This window comes from Myxocyprinus asiaticus, chromosome 19 (assembly GCF_019703515.2).
Source record: "Myxocyprinus asiaticus isolate MX2 ecotype Aquarium Trade chromosome 19, UBuf_Myxa_2, whole genome shotgun sequence".
In the NCBI taxonomy this organism is placed as follows: domain Eukaryota; kingdom Metazoa; phylum Chordata; class Actinopteri; order Cypriniformes; family Catostomidae; genus Myxocyprinus; species Myxocyprinus asiaticus.
Genome location: NC_059362.1, coordinates 26,740,561 through 26,766,532, shown reverse-complemented (window position 1 = coordinate 26,766,532; position 25,972 = coordinate 26,740,561). Strand labels below are relative to the sequence as shown.

At 39.2% G+C, this 25,972-nt stretch overlaps 1 protein-coding gene across 1 annotated transcript in view; it reads left to right on the top strand.

The window, feature by feature from the left end:
• The window catches only part of LOC127409821 (E3 ubiquitin/ISG15 ligase TRIM25-like), a 40,759-nt gene that overhangs the window by 9,561 nt on the left and 5,226 nt on the right, over window positions 1-25,972 (top strand). Inside the window, exons 3-9 of the mRNA XM_051644662.1 lie at window positions 10,346-10,441; window positions 17,546-17,779; window positions 18,830-18,989; window positions 19,079-19,213; window positions 19,315-19,416; window positions 19,787-19,894; window positions 20,060-20,155. Coding sequence (XP_051500622.1) covers window positions 10,346-10,441; window positions 17,546-17,779; window positions 18,830-18,989; window positions 19,079-19,213; window positions 19,315-19,416; window positions 19,787-19,894; window positions 20,060-20,155 — 931 coding nt within the window. The remainder of the gene's footprint in view (window positions 1-10,345; window positions 10,442-17,545; window positions 17,780-18,829; window positions 18,990-19,078; window positions 19,214-19,314; window positions 19,417-19,786; window positions 19,895-20,059; window positions 20,156-25,972) is intronic.

Below are 25,972 nucleotides of genomic sequence, written 5' to 3'. Positions count from 1 at the left end.
TCCAATAGTTATTGACAAAAATGTCGATATTTTCAAAGGCTTCAGGGGGAGGGTCGCTGTTTTGCGGCCCTCTTAAGCCTGTCAAGGCCCGTTCGGCATAACACGGCGGCACATTTCAGCTTATCGCAGCCAGCCCACCGGGAAAAGTCCAGGATCTCCCCATAGCCTGTCCGTTCCTGAGGTATAGAATGAGTCCACGAGAATGTAAGAACACAAAAGAATGCAGATTGAGAAACAGCCACAGCTATATATGTATTTATTTAATTAACACACAGTTTTTGTGGTTTAATAATCACTCTGGGCCATGTAGCAAAATGCTTATCTAGAGGTGAGCAATTAGTCAAAACACAAAAAATATTAGCTTGATTTAAATGGACGTGTGAAATGGCGAAAAAAAGACAACATATTACTACTGCAGCCTGCAGCCACTACTGTATAGTCAGGGTTGGGGAGTAATGGAATACATGTAACAGGATTACGTAATTAAAACACAAAATATAAGTAACTGTATTCCACTACAGTTACAATTTAAATCATTGGTAATTAGAATACAGTTACATTCAAAAAGTATTTTGATTACTGAAGAGATTACTTTGCATTTTATTGTCATTTGTTTCATTTAATATTTAGTCCTTTCAGATGGAAAACATTTATACATATAAATGATGCGATCCAAAGTGCATTTGAACAGCGGTGAAACACTTTCTTATGATGTGTTACATTCATACGAGCAGACAGAGAAGTACGTTTGAAGTAAGTTTGGAGCAGAAGAAATACAAATAAACCTTGTGTAAATTGTGAGCTTTACGCTAAGCTAAAATGCTATTTCTAGCCATTTTACATGCACGTTACCAGGCACGATCATAGAAATATCTAAAAATCCTTAAAACAAGATCAATTTGATTCATCTTGTTTTAGAAACAACACTGCATAAGGTATTTAGGTTTTTCAGAGAATGTATTTTTAACATGTGTATTTTGTCTCACTGTACTGGCAGAGTTTTTATAGTCAAAACAAGAGAAAAAATCTACCAGTGCTGAAGAAGTAATCCAAAGAATTTAGAATACGTCACTGACCTTGAGTAATCTAACGGAATACGTTACAAATTACATTTTACAGCATGTATTCTGTAATCTGTAGTGGAATACATTTCAAAAGTACAAAACACTTGTACATGATGTACTCGTAATTACCACTTCAGAAGTGGGAAGTAGGATAATTCCGATAGCATATGAAGGCAGCATTAAAATACATCCACAGGTACACCTCCAATTTAGTACACCTCCTATCAGAAGCTAATTGGCTAAAGGCTTGACATAATTTTCTGGAATTTTCCAAGCTGCTTAAAGGCACAGTTAACTTAGTGTATGTAAACTTCATAAAACATGTGATATTATACTGTGATGCATACGAAAGAAAAAGATCACAACTGGTAGAAGTTGGAAATGTGTCACTTAAAACTATATTGAATAATGCCCCGAAACAATTTAAAGTTTATAATGAATTGATAAAATATTTAAAAATATTAAAGTCTGATTAATAGGATTTTTTTTTTTTTTATCCACAATGCTGCACACCTTAGTCCAGTAGGTGGCGGAAATGCACTTTTAAGCTGTTAGCCAACCGCCAATAAATGTAGAAGAAGAAGAATTAGTACGTAAACTTCTGCGGAACGTTTTCACTCGATGATCATGCGCTACACGGACGGGTTTAGCTGTTGCGCACCCTCTCTATGTTTACATTAAAGTCTTCCTCAGAACGCGCTTACATTCCCCTTCCCGGAACGTTGACTGTCTATGATATAGTCTATTCTTGACTCAAAATTCAACAAAAGATGGAAAAAATTGTGCTAACAATTTAAGCTTGTAGCGTTGTTCTCCCCCTCCTATCTACATAGCGCAAAGGCACATTTAAGCCACGCGCTCGCAGACGGCGCAACTCGCGGGAGTGATGAAAACGCGCGAGCATCCCATTTCAAATTTTCACTGGCACGAAAAGTCGGTTGAACTGAAAGCTTCAGGGCGACGTTACCCTGGTAAGTAAGAGAAATAAATTAATGTTATGGTATTTTATTATTTATTTTGACCTAACTCCTTGTCATTTATGACTTGCATTTTTATTTCAGCAAGCACTAAGAAGAAACGTCGACAAAACTGTTTCGTCCATGCTTGCGATATTGTCCACCAGGAGGTAAGTAATTTCAAACATTAATTACTGCCTCAAGTCTTTTGAGTATGATGCTACAAGCTTGGCACACCTATTTTTGGACAGTTTCTCCCATTCTTCTTTGCAGGACCTCTCAAGCTCCATCAGGTTGGATGGGGAGCGTCGGTGCACAGCCATTTTCAGATCTCTCCAGAGATGTTCAATCGGGTTCAAGTCTGGGCTCTGGCTGGGGCACTCAAGGACATTCACAGAGTTGTCCCGTAGCCACTCCTTTATCTTGGCTGTGTGCTTAGGGTCGTTGTCCTGTTGGAAGATGAACTTTCACCCCAGTCTGAGGTCCAGAGCGCTCTGGAGCAGGTTTCTCAAGGATGTCTCTGTACATTGCTGCATTCATCTTTCCCTCGATCCTGACTAGTCTCCCAGTTCCTGCCGCTGAAAAACATCCCCACAGCATGATGCTGCCACCACCATGCTTCACTGTAGGGATGGTATTGGCCAGGTGATGAGCAGTGCTTGGTTTCCTCCAGACATGACGCTTGCATTCAGGCCAAAGAGTTAAATCTTTGTTTCATCAGACCAGAGAATTTTGTTTCTCATGGTCTGAGAGTCCTTCAGGTGCCTTTTGGCAAACTCCAGGCGGGCTGTCATGTGCCTTTTACTGAGGAGTGGCTTCCGTCTGGCCACTCTACCATACAGGCCTGATTGGTGGAGTGCTGCAGAGATGGTTGTTCTTCTGGAATGTTCTCCTCTCTCCACAGAGCAATGCTGGAGCTCTGTCAGAGTGACCATCGGGTTCTTGGTCACCTCCCAGACTAAGGCCCTTCTCCCCCAATCGCTCAGTTTGGCTGGGCGGCCAGCTCTAGGAAGAGTCCTGGTGGTTCCAAACTTCTTCCATTTACGGATGATGGAGGCCACTGTGCTCACTGGGACCTTCAATGCTGCAGAAACTTTTCTGTACCCTTCCCCAGATCTGTGCCTCGATACAATCCTGTCTCGGAGGTATACAGACAATTCCTTGGCCTTCATGGCTTGGTTTGTGCTCTGACATGCACTGTTAACTGTGGGACCTTCTATAGACAGGTGTGTGCCTTTCCAAATCATGTCCAATCAACTGAATTTACCACAGGTGGACTCCAAGTTGTAGAAAGATCTCAAGGATGATCAGTGGAAACAGGATGCACCTGAGGTCAATTTTGAGTGTCATGGCAAAGGCTGTGAATACTTGTGTACATGTGATTTTTTTTTTTTTTTTTTTTTTTTTTTTCGTTTTTTATTTTTAATAAATTTGCAAAGATTTTAAACAAACTTCTTTCACGTTGTCATTATGGGGTATTGTTTGTAGAATTTTGAGGAAAATAATGAATTTAATCCATTTTGGAATAAGGCTGTAACATAACAAAATGTGGAAAAAGTGAAGCGCTGTGAATACTTTCTAGATGCACTGTATGGTTATAATGTTAACATATAGTTAATGTTAAAGTATTTAATGTTTATGATTTTTATATAAATGACTACTAATTAACTTTTAGTTTATTATAAGCCTGTGGATTTATTAAGTCAATTCTCATAAGAATTGTTAACTATTTCTTGTGTTACTGCAAATACAAATTATTAAATGCTTTACTAAATAATACTTAAATGTCTTTTATATGGTTATTTCACTTTCTTAGTGATCTAGTATATGAACTATTCAATTAGCTTACCTATTAAATGTTCTTAAAAAAACAAATGTTATGGTTGCATTTTGGGAACCCTAAAAGGTTTTTTATAGAACTTTTTCACCTGGCTCAAAGAACTCTTTAGGGTTATTTTGCTAGAACCCTTAAAAAGGGTTCTATAGGGGGGCCTGGTTAGCTCAGCGAGTATTGACACTGACTACCACCCCTGGAATCGTGAGTTCGAATCCAGGGTGTGTTGAGTGACTCCAGCCAGGTCTCCTAAGCAACCAAATTGGCCCGGTTGCTAGGGAGGGTAGAGTCACATGGGGTAACCTCATCGTGGTTGCGATTAGTGGTTCTTGCTTTCAGTGGGGTGCGTGGTAAGTTGTGCGTGGATCATGGAGAATAGCATGAGCCTCCATGTGTGGAGTATCCGCGGTGTCATGCACAGCGAGCCATGTGACAAGATGCGTGGATTGACAGTCTCAGAAATGGAGGCAACTTGAGACTTGTCCCCTGCCACCCAGATTGAGGCGAGTAACTGCGCCACCATGAGGACCCACTAAGTAGTGGGAATTGGGCATACCAAATTGGGGAGAAAAGGGGATAGATAATAAAAATAAAAAATGGTTCTATATAGGACTTTTTAGGAGTTCCAAATATGAAGTGAGCGATGGATCCCTTTAGGGTTTTATATGGAACCTTTTCTTGTAAAAGTGTAGAGTTAGAATTACAATGAAAGATTATGAAAAGACATGCAAAGCTGTGCCCACTGGTTTAAGAATAATTCAAGGCAATTTTTATGATTCTTTATCTTGGCCAGTTGCTTTTCTGCTTCCTTTGAAAATATGTAATGTGCACCTAATTGATAATAAGTGTAGTAACAAACTTATTTACAAGGAGTTTAAGTGTTTTATCGTTGGTGATTTTCAGTGTTATTTCCTAGGAGATGTTTCAGTAAGGAATATATCTTTCACCATTTATCTTGCATACCCTGTTGCTCCAAAGGTTAAGACTAGTTACAAAATCCTATTTAGGATTTACCCTGTAGGTGATTTGTTTTACAGAAAACATTTCATTTTGAAATGGATCCTTGTGGCTTCTCTGAAACACCCTTTTCATCGTGATTCTACTTTTACATTTTGGGTAGATATACATAACTGACTGTCAGTAAAAACATATAGAATTCCTTCTATTGTCCTACTAGATATACTTTTTATAAGAATTAAATAAAGCCATCCTTTAATTTATTTCTCTGTTATTTTGTGAAAATATTTAAGTTTCAAATACTTTAAAACAAAATAGAAAGACTGAAGCTCTGTGTTCCTCTCGAAATATTTATTATTCTAGTAGTCTTGTTTAGTGCTTTCCTGGTTCCTTGTCCTGGCTTCTTTTTGTGTGTTTTGTTTTTGGCTATGTATATCCTTTGTGTTCATTTTGTTATCTGTGTATTACGCGGTTAAATGTTTCCTCTCTTGTGATGTTTAATTAAAAAAAAAAAAGAAGTTAATACATTGGTGCTATGTGGAAAAATATCTTTGTCAATTTATTATGCTGCTTGCCCTTATTATGCTCAAACCAGTCCTGGTTCTACGGAAGTGATTGAGGGTGCTGCTAAGCACCCTCAAACGAAACTTAGAGCACCCTCAATTGGAGACCAGGGCAAACCGCTGCCCGCGGGTCGATTTACCATGAACGTTTTTATTAGATCTTTCATTTATCTGGCTTTTGGACATATGGCGCACCCACAAGCTTTTAATATGCTCAGAGTTGCCAGATAATAGATGCAACACCCCAATCAGAGATTTATGCTTGCACAAATTGGAAATATTTCACCTTATGTCATACCTAATTTATGCAATCTAGCAACCATACATGCGAGTGCACGCGCTTTCTCTCAGCAAAAAACAAACAAACAACAACTTAGCGCTCAGTAGTGCACGGGGGGACACGCGAGTAAAACCAAGTGAGACAGGAATAGATTTATTCTTTGTTATTTGTAAAATTCTGAACTCCCTCACACCTGTATGTGAATGTTACTCTGGCAGTAATCATTTATCAGTGTCATGCAGCCTGTTTTATTCAGTTGTGTGCTGAATGGGGTGCCAAACATTGACAAGACCCACATCATGACCCATGAGCATGTAAACAGGTTGATAATGTTCTGAGAATAAAACTGGTCCACTTTGCGGCCAACATTAAAATAAGCTTTTAGAATCTCTTTCCCGAATATTTTATTTTACTTTTAAACTAGACTCCTAATATAGTGTTAAATTGAATACTAAATTACCACTGCATTGAAGTATGGTAAAATAATCAATTAATAATTTTATTCAGCCTTTCTTCAGTTTTACTAACACATGATAGAAAGTATAGCAGCAAATCTTCAAGCAATCGCAGAATGGTCCCATCAGTATACACTTCAGGACATTGTGCATCATTCATTGAGTGCATGTCTGGGCTTAAAAGATAAAACTATGCAGAACTTTTATCTTCTCTCTTCCATGTTCTAATTAACAGCTGATGTGGCCCCAGTACCAAAATAATTGCACACCCCAGCTCAATTTAATATGTAAGACTGATACTGTTAATTGGCAAGCAGATTTTCTTGAATACCAGCAAACACTCAAAAATCCTTGCATTTTGTGAATGCACAAAATGCTGCATCAAAACTTATAAACGTGCATGATTTTGCAAATCAGTATGTCCTAATCTGCAGGCGCAGAATTTAGCTGTCATTTTCAGCGACAGATCATGGGGAAAAAAAACAAAGCAATAAATGTTTTGTACATTAGAAAAACAAACTTTTCTTTACGTTGTTTAAGTAGCATTTAAACATGATTTAATCTGTTAAAAAATGTGTAATTATGATACATCTCCACTTTATACAGAGCACCCCCACTATTTTCAGAAGCACCCTCAGTGATTTTGATTTGGAACTGGGCCTGGCTCAAACCATGCTGATAAATGATAGTAACAGATACTGTATACTGAGTTACTTCTTATTTATAACCTACCATACACTATGCATCTATAGACTGTTATTGATTTCAACATCTTACTCTTGTCTTAAAACTCATTCAAATATAAAAATGACTAATTTTAACCAATATATCGAATTCATGTAGGTGTATTTGGGGAACATGAGGCATGTGGTGCCCTGTTGTTTGGTTAGAGAAACCCAAGAGAAAGAAAGAGTGTGATAAAGATACTGACAATCAGAAATTAAAGAGCTATGTGGCTTAATAATTTAAGGTGGAAATTGGGAAGTGATGGCATGTTAAGATCTAGTTCAGCATGTTTGACAAATTTCCAGTGCTGGATATTTGGTTTAACTTAAGGTTCCTGACAGTAGTACAAGTAAGAGGAGTTTGAACAACAGCACGAGCAGCATAGTTTACCACAATTCAAGGGAGTGCAATTACAATCTTAGGGGCTGTTCACACCATACCTGTACTTGCGTCAAAAAATGCTAGACGCAGCACCACCAATTTAGCAGAACGCATGTGTCCCAATCCTAATGCCCTGCACACTCCAAAGGGGCAGAGCCCAGAATTCAGGATGAATGTACCCTTCGATAACAGTCATGTGGAAGAACACTTTGGGAAAAGATTCATTTTCGTACTGTCGTTTGGACCGACCCTTCGAGTTGCGTCCCCTTCCTGACGTGCCTTTTAAAGGAGCAAAAATGCCGTTTGGAAATCGCCCATTTACTTGACATGGCTTCTTAAAAACGCGGCGCTCCTGCACGAGACGCTTAAAAAAGCGAGAGGTAACGGTCAAACACGTCAGTTTAGCGAATGTTTACAAAGGAAAACAATTGAAAATCAGCCCGGAAGGACTCAAAAACATCTTTGGTGTGAACGGCTCCTTAGACTGTACTAGGTGTCTCCATCTACTGGTGTGACTGAAAGGGGGGAAATTTAAAGGTCCCTTCCACCTCACCATAAAGCGTATGTCGTATTGTTTTCAGGTAAATACAAAGTGTTGTTTTTTAACCCCTCAGAACTCTATTTTTTATTTATTTTTTATTTTATTTTTTTAGAATGTTACATTTTGAATTGACTATGACGAAGCATTTTCCTGCTTTCACTTTCTCTCTCGTGCAGCTTTCACAACAACACCTGTTCTCTTTTCTAACACAAGCAGGCCTTTGATGAAGACACCGTCCGTGAAACAACACCAAGATAAACTTTTATTCTTAATTTTCGACTCGTGAAATGGCAGAGGCTGTTCTCGGAGATCACGAACGATACAATTGTTCAATATGTTTGGATCTGCTGAAGGATCCCGTGACAATTCCGTGCGGACACAGTTACTGTATGAGCTGTATCAGTGAGTGCTGGAATATGGAAGACCAGAGAGGGCCCTACAGCTGTCCACAGTGCAGGCATGCCTTTTATTCAAGGCCTTCTCTCAACAGAAGTACAGTACTTGCTGAAATAATGGAGAAATTGAGGGACACAACACTGCAAGTGTCAGAGTCTGCTCAAAGTCTTGCTGGACCTGGAGATATTGGATGTGATTTTTGCACTGGAAGAAAGTTCAAAGCTGTCAAGTCTTGTCTGGAGTGTCTGGCATCTTACTGTGAAACACATGTACATCCGCACTATAATGTTCCTGCCCTGAAGAAACACAAGCTGGTAAAAGCTGCTATCATGCCAACATGCTCCAAACACGACAAGCTCTTGGAGGTTTACTGTCGTACAGATCAGAAATGTGTCTGCATGCATTGTTTAATGGATGACCACAAAGGCCATGACACAGTGCCATGTATGATTGAACGGAATGAGAAACAGGTAATATAAATATATATATATATATATATATATATATATATATATATATATATATATATATATTTTTTTTTTTTTTTTCTTTAATGACTAACAACTTAACTAGTTGGAGTCAGAAGTTTACATACACTTAGGTTGAAGTCATTAAAGCTCATTTTGTAACCACTTACAGATTTAATATTAGCAAACTATAGTTTTGTCAAGTCGTTTAGGACATCTACTTTGTGCATGACACAAGTAATTTTCCAACAGTTGTTTACAGACAGATTGTTTCACTTTTAATTGACTATATCACAATTCCAGTGGGTCAGAAGTTTACATACACTAAGTTAACTGTGCCTTTTAAGCAGCTTGGAAAATCCCTGAAAATGATGTCAAAGAGGTGTACCTGTGAATGTATTTTAAGGCCTACCTTCAATCTCAGTGCCTCTTTGCTTGACATCATTAGAAAATCAAAAGAAATCAGCCAAGATTTCAGAAAAAAAATTGTGGACCTCCGGAAGTCTGGTTCATCCTTGGGAGCAATTTCTAAATGCCTTGAAGGTACCACGTTCATCTGTACAAACAATAGAACGCAAGTAAACACCATGGGACCACACAACCATCATACCACTCAGGAAGGAGACACATTCTGTCTTCTAGAGATGAACGTAGTTTGGTGCAAAAAGTGTAAATCAATCCCAGAACATCGGCAAAGGACCGTGCGAAGATGCTGGAGGAAACAGGTAGACATGTATCTATATCCACAGTAAAACGAGATCTATATCGACATAACCTGAAAGGCTGCTCAGCAAGAAAGAAGCCACTGCTCCAAAACCGCCATAAAAAAAAGCCATACTACAGTTTGCAAGTGCACATGGGGCAAAGATCATACTTTTTGGAGAAATGTCCTCTGGTCTAATGAAACTAGAATTGAACTGTTTGGCCATAATGACCATCATTATGTTTGGAGAAAAAGGGTGAGGCTTGCAAGCGGACAAACACCATCCCAACCGTGAAGCATTGGGGTGGCAGCATCATGTTGTGGGGGTGTTTTGCTGCAGGAGGGACTGGTGCACTTCACAAAATAGATGGCATCATGTGAGGAAGGAAAATTATGTGGATATATTGAAGCAACATCTCAAGACATCAGTCAGGAAGTTAAAGCTCGGATGCAAATGGGTCTTCCAAATGGACAATGACCACAAACATACCTCCAAAGTTGTGGCAAAATGGCTTAAGGACAACAAAGTCAAGGTATTGGAGTGGCCATCACAAAGCCCTGACCTCAATCCAATAGAAAATTTGTGGGCAGAACTGAAAAAGCGTGTTCGAGCAAGGAGGCCTACAAACCTGACTCAGTTACACCAGTTCTGTCCAACGGGCCAAAATTCCAGCAACTTACTGTGAGAAGCTTGTGGAAGGCTACTCAAAATGTCTGACCCAAGTTAAACAATTTAAAGGCAATGCTACTAAATACTAATAAAGTGTATGTAAACTTCTGACCCACTGGGTATGTGATGAAAGAAATAAAAGCTGAAATAAATAATTCTCTCTACTATTATTCTGACATTTCACATTCTTAAAATAAAGTAGTGATCCTAACTGACCTAAGACAGGGAATGTTTTCTATGATTAAATGTCAGGAATTGTGAAAAACATTTGCAATAAAGATTTTCACATATTTTTTAAGGAAGATTAAAGATACAATTTAAGTAAAGATGACTGTGACTGATTTGTCCTTAGAGTAAACTTGCAGACAATAAGACAAAACTTAAGCAAACAATCCAGGGAAAAGAGAAAGAGCTGCTGAGGATGAAAACTGACATCAATTCTCATTCAGTAAGTTATGGTTTTAAACAAAAATAACTTGCTTATTTAACACTTGTATTGTGTTAATTTGTGCTAACACGTTTTGTGTTCCTGGTCAAAAATGACCAGCTCACTAAGATTGTTAATACATCTCTCATATTGCATATATTTCCCCAAGATATTGCATTAGATCTTTTTTCAACTTCCTTTTTAGTAATTATGACAGGTTTTGTACTTTGTTTTTTGAACATATTTAAAATATATATATATATATATATATATATATATATACACACCGATCAGCCACAACATTAAAACCACATGCCTAATATTGTGTAGGTCCCCCTTGTACTGCCAAAACTGCGCCAACCTTCATCTCAGAATAGCATTCTGAGATGCTATTCTTCTCACCACAATTGTACAGAGCGGTTATCTGAGTTACCATAGACTTTGTCAGTTCGAACCAGTCTGGCCATTCTCTGGTTGACCTCTCTCATCAACAAGGCGTTTCCATCCACAGAACTGTCCCTCACTGGATGTTTTTTGTTTTTGGCACCATTTGGAGTAAATTCTTGAGACTGTTGTGTGTGAAAATCCCAGGAGATTAGCAGTTACAGAAATACTCAAACCAGCTTGTCTGGCACCAACAATCATCCATGCGATTATCTAATCAGCCAATCGTGTGGCAGCAGTACAGTGCATAAAATCACGCAGATCAGCCATCAGAATGGGGAAAAACTGTGATCTCAATGATTTGAACCTTGGCATGATTGTTGGTGCCAGATGGGCTGGTTTGAGTATTTCTACAATATTAGGCAGGTGGTGTTTTTTTTTTTTTTTTTTTGTAATTATTTTTTTTTATTAAATCATACAATAACAATGAAATGTACAACATATATATATAAAATCAACATTTAAACCCCACGACCCCTCCTCCCTGAACCCGCCCCCCCCCAAAAAACATATACACATATATACACATACATACATACATACATACACACACATAATAATTATACTAACTATGTAACACTACTTTCTCCACACCCCACCCGAGAGCCCTCCAAATACCTTCCCCATTTCCATATAAACATATCCAAGCCACCCCGTCTTCCCGATGACACCTCCTCAGAAGCTGCCACCCTCCCCACCTCCGTGCACCACTCCAGATATGGGGCGCACCAGCTGACCTCCAACCCCTCAAATTAACCTGCCTGGCGATCATCACACAGGTCAGAACCCAGTTCTCTATATGGTCATCCCCCACATCGATGACCGCCCCATCGCCCAGAACACAAAGTCTGGGGCAAAACGAAACTCGAGTGCCCACCACGTCGCACACAAAATTCTGAACCTTCGACCAGAATTTCTGGATCTCGACACACCACCAAAAAACATGGGCCATGACTCCATCCTCCGATTGGCATCTCCAGCAAGTGGGAGTGTCTTTAAGACCAAGCCTATACAGTATAGAGGGGGTCCAATAAAATCTATGCAAAATTTTGAATTGTATAAGACACACCCTTGCATCTCTAGATGCAGACTTAACGTTTTTAAGAATCTTAGCCCACACTCCTTCCTTCAATGCCAAGTTGAAATCTTTCTCCCATACTCTCTTAAGATAAGTTAAGGCTCCATCCCCCATACTCTGAATTAACAGGGAGTAGTACACTGATGCCTCATGACCTTTTCCAAAAGCCGCAATCACCTCTCCCAAAGCATCTGCCTCCTTAGGGGGGTGTGTGCTACTCCCAAAAATAGTACAAAGCAGGTGGCGCAGTTGTAAATACCTATAAAACTGAGGTCTGGGGATCCCAAAATGTTGGACCAAGTTTTCAAACTATCTCAACACTCCACTTTCATATAGGTCACCGAGTGTAGCAACCCCCCTCACAATCCACTCTGGCCAGCAGAAAGGGGACTTGCCAATACACAATCTTGGGTTCTACCATATGCTCGAGGCAACATTTAAATAAGTGTCCAATTTAAACAATCTGGACACTTTAGTCTATACCGAGTGTAAATTTGAAATAACGGGGTGTAACTTAACTTTTCTGATTAGTTTGATAGAGATGCTTTGTAATGGCGAAATAGGGGCAAGAACTGCCTGTTCAATAACAAACCAGGGAGGGGCTCTCTCAGGTGGAAGTGACCAATGAGCCAAATGTCTGAGACTGAATGCATAGTAATAAAACAAAATCTTGGGTAGGCCTAGCCCTCCTTTGTCAATCGGCCTATGTAACTTATTAAAATGCAGTCTGGGACGTTTACCATTCCAAATGAAGGACTTCGCTATGCTATCAAATTGCTTGAAATATGAGAGGGGGACATCTACAGGGAGAGATTGTAGCAGGTAGTTAAATCTTGGAATACAATTCATTTTAATAACATTAACCTTCCCAGTCATCGATAAATGTAATGAAGCCCACCTGCCCACATAGCTCGAAAATCTTTTTATTAAAGGGTCAAAATTAACACTAACTAAATCAGACAAGTTTGCTGGGAATAAAATCTCCAAATACTTAATGCCCTGTTTGGGCCACTGGAAGGTGCCCAGCTGGAAAGCCGTTACTGGACAGTACGCTGTCAGAGCCAAAGCTTCGGATTTAGACCAATTGACTTTGTATTCCACTTGGAACTTGGAAAAGGAATTAATAATTCTGTGGAGGCAAGGCATAGATCTAGTAGGTTCAGAGACAAATAATAAAATATCATCTGCATAAAGCAGAAGCTTATGTGCCACACCTCCCACAACCACCCCTGGAAAATCATCCTCCTTTCTTATTGTGGCTGCTAATGGTTCCAGGGCAAGACAGAACATTAATGGGGGAAGAGGGCAGGCCTGCCGAGTGCCCCTATTCAGAGTAAAATAATCTGAAATTAATCCATTTGTTTGTATCGCTGCTATAGGGTGTCTATAAAGTAACTTAATACAAGAAATAAATGTACTCCCGAACCCATAAATTTCCAAAATCTTAAAAAGATAATCCAATTCTACCATATCAAATGCCTTTTCGGTGGCAAGTGAGATGGCAGCGACATGATATTAATGAGACGCCTAATGTTATCAGAAGAGCTGAGGCCCCGAAAAAACCCCACCTGATCTATATGTATAAGAGATATCATAACTTTACTTAATCGATTAGCCAAAATTTTTGACAACATTTTTACATCTAGTTGGATCAGGGAGATTGGACGGTAACTTTTACACTCGATTGGATCTTTGTCCTTTTTAAGAATCAAACTGATCCGGGCTTGTGTCATGTCATGTTGTGCAAAATTCTGCGGCAAAACCATCTGGCCCCGGAGCCTTGCCAGTAGGTAGGGACTTAATTACCTCGTCAAGCTCCTCCAAGGTTATCTCAAAATCAATTCTCAGAATTTTTTTGCTCAATCGTCAGTTTAGGAAGATCTAATGGTTCCACAAAATTTCTAATGTCTTCATCAGTAGACGAAGACGTGGAACTATAAAGATCAAGATAGAACTCTTTAAAGACATTATTAATATCAATGGCTGAGGTAAAAATTTCACCACCAGCAGATTTCACTGAGGGAATGATAGAAAGAGACTCTCTCTGCTTTATATATCTAGCCAAAAGATTCCCTGCTTTGTCACCCGACTCAAAGTATGACTGTCTTGCCCTGAATAACCAAAACTCTACTTTCCGCAACAAAATAGTATTATATCTATATTTCAATCGGATCAGTTCTATGAGGTCATCAGCTGACATATGGCGCTTCAGCTCTGCCTCTGCACTTTTAATATTTCCTTCCAACTCCACAAGTTCTCGTGCTTTGGATTTTTTTGATGAATGAGGCATACTGTATGATCTGACCCCTAAGAACCGCCTTAAGTGCCTCCCAAGCCACGCCCACAGAGGATACTGAGGACCAGTTGGTCTCCATATAAACATTGCTTTCGGTCTTTAACATTTGTTGGAAATCAGGATTTTGCAAAAGGGACACATTAAGGCACCAACTATATGATTTCTTTTTCACTGTATATGGCAACATCTCTAAACTCACCAGGGCATGATCTGAGACTAAGATGTTTCCAACTGAACAATCAACAACAGATGAAATGAGGGATTTGTATATAAAAAAAAAAAAAATCTATTCTTGAATAAATCTTATGGACTGATGAAAAAAATTTATAGTCCCTACCAGATGGGTTCAAAAGTCCCTACCAAGATTTTTACACATCCTGTGAAGCGTCAATGTTGCTCTAGGGGGTTTACACACTTTTGCTTCACTGTGATCAAGGACTGAGTCCATCAATAGATTAAAGTCTCCTCACAATATTATATCATGAGGGGTGCCAACGGTTTGCAGCATCCCTTCAAGATCTATAAAAAAGCCCTAATCATCAGTGTTAGGTGCGTAAATATTAGCCAAAATCAACCTTTGCCTTTGAATTTCAGCTAGAATAATAATGACTCTCCCTAATTTATCTTTAGTCTGTTTGAGACATTTGAATTGTAGATGTTTATTAATCAATATAATGACTCCCTTACTCTTACTTGCGCCAGCACTAAAAAATAATTTCCACCCCATATCTTCCCAAATTTTTCAGCTTCCTGTGGGGAGAGATGTGTTTGTTGAAGAAATACTATATCATATTTCTTATGTTTAAGAAAAGTAATAACCTTCCTTCTTTTTATGGGGTGCCCCAACCCATTTACATTCCATGTGGAGAGAGATAGTACACTTATATTAACATCTGACATTTTGATATAGTAGAAAAAATAAATTGTGTGTCAAAAACAAAATTATACAGACCACATTCCCCATTAGTGAAACAATCAAACCCCGAACTTGCCCCCGAACAAAACAAACAGAAAAAAGAAAAACGTGTGCATTAACCCCACGCATGAAAGCGCCAACCGGCGACAATCCCTCTAAACTCAAAAGGTCCATGAACGCCCAGGAGCCCCCATGACAACTTTGCCATCGGATTGCTCAATTTTGCCTCACAAATTTGTGAGGCAAAATTACATAACAGAAAATACTTTGTAAAATAAACCCCAGCCAATAGGAAGAATGAACACAAAGAATGTGTAGATTCATTCACAGAACTGTTTCAAAGGTGTGATCTTCCACAAATCAAATTCCAGCTGATATAAAACCGTTTAGATATGTTCAGTGAGCCTTTTATGAGTTCAACGGATGACGTAATCATTCCAATGTCCCGTAAAAATACTCAACAAAACAAACTACAGCCAGCAGGAGGAATAAGCACGAAGAACGAACAGATTAATCCACAGCTGTTCCAAAGGAGTGTTATTCAATAGAATAAGCTCCAGCCGCTAGGCAGAGCCAGTACAAAAAAACAAAAAAAAAACACGCATCCCGGTTCCCCGGATGGTCGAGTCAATTCACTTGGAGGCCGCATAAAAGTATATACCATGACTTACACAATCTTTCAACTTTATAAAAGACATCCTTTGTGTGAGCATGTAGATATTTTGCGGTCATCCGTAGTGTCCACTCTCAAACTGGCCAGGAACTTCAATGCAAATGTAATCTTTCCTCGATGCAAAAGTTTCTTTAAGGAAAAGTGTTATTCACATAACAAGCTCCAGCCGCTCGGCGGAGCCAACGCAAAAAGAAAAAAGAAACCAAAATGACGCCCAGCTTCCTCAAAAGCCAGAGTAAGTACAGCGAGTCGACCCACTCACATGAGAAACACCCAATGGTTTACTCACCCATTGATTCAATAAAAGACTTTGCCTGATTGGGACATGTAAATACTTTGCGACCGAGCTTCGTTTCTATTCTCAGTTTGGCCGGAAACATCAGAGCAAAAGTGATCTTTCGCTGATATAAGATTCCTTGAACCAATCGCATTTCTCTCTTGTCAAACTCGCAAAATCCGGGAACAAGAAAATATTTTGGTTCTTCCAAGAAAGCTTCCCTTTGCTCCTCACCTGGCACAACACAAGATCTTTATCGGATGATCTCAGAAATCTGGCCAGAATCGATCGGGGCCTGTCTCCCTCAGCAAATCTGTGAGCCAGGACTCTGTGAGCTTGCTCGATTTCCAGTTTATGGCCTGTTATGTCGAGCAGACTCGGGAAAAACTTGTCTAGGAATTTCACCATATCTCTGCCCTCCTCATGCTCAGGAATTCCAACAATTCGAACGTTATTCCTGCGGCTTCTATTCTCAAGATCTTCAAGCTTTTCAAGGAGATGTTCCAAATCAACTTTGGTCGCGGGTGGATTAGCGATTAATTCCCTCTCCGAAGATTCCAGAAAATCGATTCGTCTCTCAACATCAGTCACCCTTGTAACTATCTCAGAGAATTTTATTTCCATCGCTGTAATCGATCGATGTATTACAGCGAGATCCTCCAAGTCAGCAAGAACCTTCGTCAACATCACCGACATGTTGGACAACTGACGCTGGATCTCCTCTCCCGCCGTGCCATCCAAATCGAGTCCCCGGTCTGTAGGCCTGTCGGGGCTTTCATCCTGAACACGTAAGTGTCTTGTAATGTCTCAAAAGCCCGAGAATTTTGACTTCTTTGCCATGTTTTGCCTCAAAGAGCAAATGTGTAACTGGGTGTATCAAATTTCACCAGATTATAACATAAAAATAATAAAAAATTTAGCAAAGTGCGCAGAGCTCGTTGCTCACAGGTCTGCTTCTTGCATGGCGTCACATGACCCCCCTAGGCAGGTGGTGTTAATGTTGTGGCTGATTGGTGTGTGTGTATGTGTGTGTGCAAACACACATCCACATATGTGCTCATCTAAAGGATTGGAATGCTCCTGAACACTTAGTGTTTCTGTATTTTGTAGTCTAATTAATTTCCAATGACCGGTCATTTTAGACTGGAAACACCACAGGTGTAACAAAGTGAAATAAAACCAATTACGTTTTATGAAAATTATCTAAAAAATGTTTGTGTTCAGATGCTGTGTGAACAAAGTCATGGAATTTTATTCTAACTGGATAAAATAAACTACAGTTTTCAGAAGAAAAATAAGTTAATTTGTCAGTTTTGACCAGAACACAATATAAGGGTTAAACAGATAAGAGATTAAGCAATTTGATCAGTTCTCACAGATGTAAACATAATTCAAAAGAAAACAGTTTTCTTTGTTTCAATTCCTCTTTGGTTGTCCTCAGTGTTCTGCAAAGAAGGCAGTGCAGAACAGTAAGAGAGCCTTCACTGAATTAGTCCGCTTTATTGAGATGAGAAGCACTGAGGTGATTGAAAAGATAAAAGCTCAAGAAAAGGCTGATCTGTATCAAGGTGCAAAACTACAAAAGAATCTGGAAGTGAACATCACTGAGCTGAAGAAGAGGGAAGAAGTCCTAGAGACACTTCTACAGACCGATGACAACATCTACTTTCTTCAGGTATAACCACTGTGCAATATTACTACATATTAATATCATGGGTTATCAAATAAAAAAAGTACTGCTTGTATGTATGACATGATATTTGATGTACACACACTTTATTAAGAGCACCTGTACACCTACTTAGTCATGCGATTATCTAATCAGCCAATCGTGTGGCAGCAGTGCTATGCATAAAATCATGCAGGTATAGGTCAGGAGCTTGTTAATGTTCACATCAACCAAATGTGATCTCAGTGATTTTGACTGTGGCATGATTGTAGGTGCCAGATGGGATGGTTTGAGTATTTCTGTAACTGCTGATCTCCTGGTATTTTCACACACAGCAGTCTCTAGAGTTTACTCAGAATGTGCCAAAAAAAACACAAAAAAACAAACATCCAGTGAGCGGCAGTTCTGTTGATGAGAGAGGTCAACAGAGAATGGCCAGACTGGTTTGAGCTGACAGAAAAGCTACGGTATCTCGGATAACCTCTCTGTACAAGAGACCACGTCAGGTTCCACTCTGTCAGCCAAAAATATAAAGCTGAGGCTGCAGTGGCCACAGGCTCACCAAAACTGGACAGTTGAAGTCAGGAAAATTGTAGCCTGGTCTGATGTATCTGGATTTTTGCTGAGGCACACAGATGATAGGGTTGCATCCCTTCATGGCCACAATTTACCCATCTTTTAATGGCTACTCCCAGCATGATTATGCACCATGTCACACAGCAAAAGTCATCTCAAATGGGTTTCATGAACATGACATTGAGTTCACTGTTCTTCAGTGGCCTTGCCAGTCACCAGATCTGAATCCAGTTGAACACCTTTGGGATGTGGTAGAATGGGAGATTCACAGCATGAATGTGCAGCTGACAAATCTGCAGAAATTGTGTGATGCAATCATGTCAACATGGACCAGAATTGTGGGATCCATGCAATGAAGAATTGAGACAGTTTTGAGAGCAAAGGGAGGCCATACCCAGTATTAGTATAGTGTTCCTAAAAAGTGTTCAGTGAGTGTATGTTGTACTTAGTATATGTTGTTTAATCTATTAATTTCCACAGAATTATGAGTCTATGTCTTCTTCATCTGGCTCTGATGATTTCCCCAGTCCCTCTTTTAAGCCATGCTGCTCTTATATGGATTTAAGCAAACTTGTTTATGAACTTAAAGAGCGACTGGAGACCGTTTTCAACCAGGAAATAAGTGAAACATCTAAAAAAGGTAAACTAACTCAGGATTAATTTACTCTTCATTTAAGCAACTGATTGCATCTGATTGTACAGTTGACTGATAAAATTGATCTGTTACAGTTTCAGATCTGGTCACAAAGAACACACCAGTCTGCATCAAGGTTGGAGACAGAGTCCGAGTGAAACCTTCTGTTCACACCCCAAAATATGAGTGGGGCAGAAATGTCACACATGAGACTGTGGGTTTGGTAAAAGGCAAGATCTGTATATTTTTCCTCAAAGATACAAATGGTATTTTATGGTGCAAACCATCACAAATGTGAATAGGCATTTACATGTTAGCGTTTTCTCTTTAGATATTAAAGGTGATGATTGCTTGGTCGTCGAGTTCCCTGGACATACAAACTGGAGAGGAATTCTGTCTGAAATGGAGCTAGTCACTGATGTTGATGATTGTGGTAAATTTACAAGCAAGATTACAGTTTGTCTTTTTTATCTGAGTAGGCCTGGTTTGGATAAATATTTTTGCAATGTTCCAAGGGTGCTGCTTTTCAACCCAGCTGTCTATCTGAGGGAGAATTTGAGAGTTTGAAAATGGCACTTTTGGTAGCCCATCACAAGAGTGGAATAACAATAAAACAATGAAATAGTCCCATGCTATGAGATTGTAATTTCAGGATTCCTCAACTGCTATATTAAATGTATTACACATTTATTCGTCAAAGCATTGATTTATAAACTTAATGAAAGTATTTAGTTTTTACACAATTTAGTATGCTTGGCAAAAATATTTGTTACATGATTAAACTGTATTTATTTGTGATTTAGATCCCTCAAGCATCAAAATTGGATCAAGAGTATGTGTGAAAGCCTCAGTTGACACTCCAGAATGTGGCTGGGGAGATGTCACCAAGAATAGCGTTGGAATTTTGAAAGGCAAATGTTTAGATATTTCTGTAATTTTGCCATGCAATCAACATTTAACAGCTCTTAGTTTTAATGGAAATACCATTGATCATTTGGCCAGAATAAATAAACAGTTGTACAAAAGTATTCTCTAGGTATGTAACATCTGCTGTCTCCACTTTCGCCCTTACACAGCTGTAGATGGTGAAACAGTGACTGTAGATTTCCCAGAGTATTCTGACTGGACTGGTATACTTTCAGAGATGGAGCTTGCTCATAGTGATGAAACAGGTATTTCATAAACATTTGTGTAATCACACAACACAGCATATGATGAAATGACATTCAGGCATGAGATATCTGCATGATTCCCTCTAGGTTTACCTTCTGGAAGGGCTGGACGATATGGTAAAAAAATAATATATTTTCCCCCCCAAACTTACGGACGATTCACGATTCTATTTTTCAACTTTTTAATGTACTCCAACATGATTCAAATTACATGTTCTTTATTAGAATACAAGGCCTGGTTAGAGAAATCAAAATGCTTTTCATTTTAGGAAACGTACACTACCGTTCAAAAGTTTGGGGTCACTTGACTGAAATGTTTCTCATGATCTTAAAAACCTTTTGATCTGAAGGCGTATGCTTAAATGTTTGAAATTAGTTTTGTAGACAAAAATATAATTGTGCCAACATATTAATTTATTTAATTACAAAACTAAATTTTTATTTAAAAAAACAAAGTTTTTAAATGGATGACTTGGACCGAATAATTAAGAAAAGCAGCCACTAAGTGCCCAGCATATAGATGGGAACTCCTTCAATACTGTTTAAAAAGCATCCCAGGGTGATACCTCAAGAAGTTGGTTGAGAAAATGCCAAGAGTAAATTCCTGCAAAATCTAAGCAAAGGGTGGCCACTTTGAAGATGCTAAAATATAACACAGTTTTGATTTATTTTGGATTTTTTTAGTCACAACATAATTCCCATATTTCCATTTCTATTATTCCGTAGTTATGATGACTTTACTATTATTCTAAATGTGAAAAAAATAAAATAAATAAAGAATGAGTAAGTGACCCTAAACCTTTGAATGGTAGTGTAGGTAAGAAAATGTGCAAAAAAGTGCACCATACAGGAAGTGTAAAGTGTAAATCAACATAGTGTAAATGTAAAATAAATTAAAATCTAATAAACCCAGATGTTCAGAAATAATAGAGTAAAATAAGAAAACTGTTAAATACTTCTTAGCCAATGTAGGTATTCATTTTTATCCAAGCCAAGTCTATCTAGTAAGTTATCAAGAAATCAGTATCTAGAAATGATCAAGTTTATCTAGAAAGTGCTCATTGTGTATCAAACAATTTCTATGTATAATTTGAACTGCTGCAGATAGCATCCAGGGCATGGAGCACCCTCAAGCGGTACACTCTGAGCAGCGCAGCAATATGAAGCAATTTATCATTACAGTTCAACTCGCAAAGTTTGTCAAAATACTTCCCTAATGTTGGCTATAGATGCAGTACACTTGAAACATGTCACAGAACAAAGCAATAATTAGCGATCTATCTGAATAATCATGGTAAAAGGAGCGGTGGATGTTTGATTCTCCCATATATGGCCTATCCATATGATTTGATATGAAGCGCCCATAACTGTCATGAAAGGAACACTTTATTATGGGTAAAAAGAAAAGAAAGGAGACCGTTCATCAGCATGCACAGAACGCTAAGGCTAGTCATGGCCGTTAGCCGGTGTATACATGCATGGTGAACGAAGTTGAGCTACAATCACACTGTACAATCCTTCTGGAAATATTACTGGTGTCTCCATGTTATTTTTTTTTTTTTGTCATTAGCAATTTTTATTGATTCCACACTCAAATCAACATAAACAGCACATGAAAACATGGAATAAATTTTCAACAAAATATACCCCGCTTTAAACTGTCCCTCTCCACTGTTCCATACTGGCACCCTCCAAGAAGGCCAAATAAGTGCCCCACTTCTTCTCAAAGGCACCCAAGCTGCCCAGCCGCCTATGCGACATCTTTTCAAAGGCCGCCACTGTGCCCAATTCTGTGCACCACTCATGAAATGAGGGTGCACCAGCCGACTTCCATCCACCGAGGATCAATTTCCTGCTGATCATCACACTGGTAAGGACCCAGTTTTTAATGTGTGTGTTCGCTAAGTTAACCCCTGCCCCATCACCTGAAATACAAAGTCTGGCGCAGAATGAAATCTGAGTGCTCAGGATCTCACAGACATAACTCTGAACCCTCGATCAAAACTCTTGAATCTTAGTACAATATCAAAAAACGTGCGCATCCTCTGATTGGCACCGCCAACAGCTGGGTGTATCTTTAAGACCAAGCCTATGCAATCTAGAGGGGGTCCAATAAAAACGATGCAGGATCTTAAATTGAATGAGGCGCATCCTTGCATCCCTAGACATAGACTTGTCATTTTTTAAAATCCTACCCCATTCTTCATCCTCCAGTACTAAATTCAAGTCTTTCTCCCATCATTCTTGAGAGATGTCAAAACCCCATCCCCTAGACTCTGAATTAGCCAGGAATAGTACGCTGAAGTCTCGTGACCCTTTCCAAAAGCCGCTAGTACCATCTCAAGAGTGTCTGCAGCTTTAGGGGGCTGTGTACTACACCCAAAGATGGTACAAAGTAGATGGCACAGTTGTAAGTACCTGAAGAATTGAGATCTGGGAATCCCAAACCGGTGTGTAATATTTTCAAAAGGATCTCAATGCTCCATTTTCATACAGGTCACCCAGCATAGCAACTCCCTTCTCAATCCATTCTGTCCAGCAAAAAGGGGACTTATTGATACACAATTTAGGGTTTAAACAAATACTTACGGCAACGTTCAGGTAAATGTCCAAATTGAGTACGCGGGAAACCCTTGTCCACACTAACTGCATGTGTGAGATAACGGGATGTGTCTTTACTTCTCCGGGCAGCTTGGTAGAAAGACATTGCAATGGCAAGATAAGGGCAAGAAGTTCTTGTTCAATGCAGAACCAGGGAGGGGCTCTTTCAGGTGGAAGCGACCAATGAGCCAAATGTCTGAGACTGAATGCATAATAATAAAATGAAATCTTGGGTAAGCCTAGCCCACCTATGTCAATCGGCCTATGTAAATTATTGAAATGTAATCTGGGGCGCTTATCATTCCAAATGAAAGACTTCGATATGCTTTCAAATTGCTTGAAATAAGAGAGGGGGACATCTACCAGGAGAGACTGTAGCAGGTAGTTAAAATTTGGAATACAGTTCATTTTAATAACATTAACCTTCCCAATCATCGATAAATGTAATGAAGCCCACCTGTCTACATCGCTCGAAAACCTTTTTTATTAAAGGGTCAAAATTAACTCTAACTAAATCAGACAAATTTGTGGGGAATAAAATACCCAAATACTTAATGCCCTCTTTGGGCCACTGGAAGGCGCCTGGCTGGAAGGCCATTACTGGACAGTACGCTGTCAGAGCCAAAGCTTCGGATTTAGATCAGTTGACTCTGTATCCTGAGAATTTGGAAAATAAATTAATAATTCTGTGGAGGCAAGGCATAGATTTAGTAGGGTCAGAGACGAATAACAAAATATCATCTGCATAAAGCAGAAGCTTATGCGCCACGCCTCCCACCACCACCCCTGGAAAATCATCCTCCTTTCTTATCGCGGCTGCTAATGGTTCCAGGGCAAGACAGAACAATAATGGGGAAAGAGGGCAACCCTAACGTGTGCCCGTGTCCAGAGTAAAATAATCTGAAATTAATCCATTTGTTTGTACCGCTGCTACAGTGTGTCTATAAAGTAACTTAATACAACCAATAAATGTACTCCCGAACCCATACATTTCCAAAAACTTAAAAAGATAATCCCATTCTACCATACCAAACGCCTTTTTGGCGTCAAGTGAGATGGCAGCAACCGGGGTCTGATCATTTGCCACTGACCACATGATATTGATGAAATGCCTAATGTTATCAGAAGAGCTGAGGCCCTGAATAAACCCCACCTGATCTATATGTATTAGAGATGTCATAATCTTTACTTAATCGGTTAGCTATAATTTTTGACAAAATTTTACCTCTAGCTGGATCAGCGAAATTGGACGGTAACTTTTACATTCGCTTGGATCTTTGTCTTTTTTAAGAATCAGACTGATCCGGGCTTGTGTCATGGTTGGTGAAAGCTTCCCATTCTTTAAAGATTCAGAATAAACCTCTAACAAAAGTGGAGCCAGTTCTGTAGCATAAGCTCTAAACAATTCAGCGGCAAAACCATCTGGCCCCGGAGCCTTGCCTGTAGATAAGGCCTTAATCACCTCGTCAAGTTCCTCCAAGGTTATCTCAGAATCAAGAGAGTTTTTTTGCTCCGTCAACAATTTAGGGAGTTCTAATGGTTCCACAAAATTTCTAATATCTTCATCAGTAGACGAAGACGTGGAACTATAAAGATCAATATAGAATTATTTGAAAGCATTATTAATATCAATGACCAAGGTAAAAATTTCACCACCAGCAGATTTCACTGAGGGAATGGTAGAAAAAGACTCTCTCTGCTTTATATATCTAGCCAAAAGCTTCCCTGCTTTGTCAAAATATGCCCATGTCTTGCCCTGAATAACAAAAACTCCACTTTCCGCAACAAAATAGTATTATATCTATATTTCAATCGGGTCAATTCTCTGAGGCCATCAGACGACATTTGACGCTTCAGCTCTGCCTCTGCACTTTTAATATTCCCTTCCAACTCCACGAGTTCACGTGCTTTGGATTTTTTGGTGAATGAGGCATAATGTATGATCTGACCCCTAAGAACTGCCTTAAGTGCCTCCCAAGCCACGCCCACAGAAGATACTGAGGACCAGTTGGTCTCCATATAAACACTGATTTCAGTCTTTAACATTTGTTGGAAATCAGGATTTTGCAAAAGGGATACATTAAAGAGCCAACTATATGATTTATTTTTCTCAATATGTGGCAGCACCTCTAAACTCACCAGGGCATGATCTGAGACTAAGATGTTTCCAATTGAGCAATCAACAACAGATGATATGAGGGACTTAGATATATATATAAAAATCTATTCTAGAATAAATCTTATGGACTGATGAAAAACATTTATAGTCTCTACCAGATGGGTTCAGAAGTCGCCAGATATCCATCAGAGTCCATCAAAAGATTAAAGTCTCCTCCCAATATTATATCATGAGGGGTACCAGCGGCTTGCAACATCCCTTCAAGATCTATAAAAAAGCCCTGATCATCAGCGTTAGGTGCGTAAATATTAGCCAAAATCAACCTTTGCCCCTGAATTTCTGCTAAAACAATAATGACTCTTCCCACATTTGAATTGTAGATGTTTATTTATCAGTATAATGACTCCCCTACTCTTACTTGAGCTAGCACTAAAAGAAAAATGTCCACCCCAAATCTTCCCAAATTTTTCAGCTTCCTGTGGGGAAAGATGTGTTTCTTAAAGAAACACTATATCACATTTGTTATGCTTAAGAAAAGAAATAACCTTCCTTCTTTTTATGGGGTGCCCCAACGCATTCACATTCCATGTGGAGAGAGACAATCCACTCAAATTAATATTTGACATTTTGATATAATAAAAAAACAATAAAGTGTCAAAAACAAGATTATACAGACCACATTCCCCAATAGTACAACAATCAAACCCCAAACTTCCCCCCCGAACAAAACAAACAGAAAAAAAGAAAAACGTGCGCATTAACCCCGCGCAAAACAGCGCCAACCGGCGTCAATCCTTCTAAACTCAAAAGGTCCATGTACGCCTACGAGAGCCCCCGCGACAACTTTGCCGTCGGATTAATCAAGTCCGGTGCTTCTGCACAAATTTTGTGAAGCAAAATTACATAACAGAAAATACTTTGTAAAACAGACCCCAGCCAACAGGCAGAATAAACACAAAAAACATGTAGATTCATTCACAGAACTGACTCGAAGGTGTGATCCTCCGCAAAACAAACTCCAGCTGATACAAAGCCATTCAGAGTCCACGGACAGACAAACAAGTGTTCCAATTGTTCAGTGAGCCGGCTGTTATGAG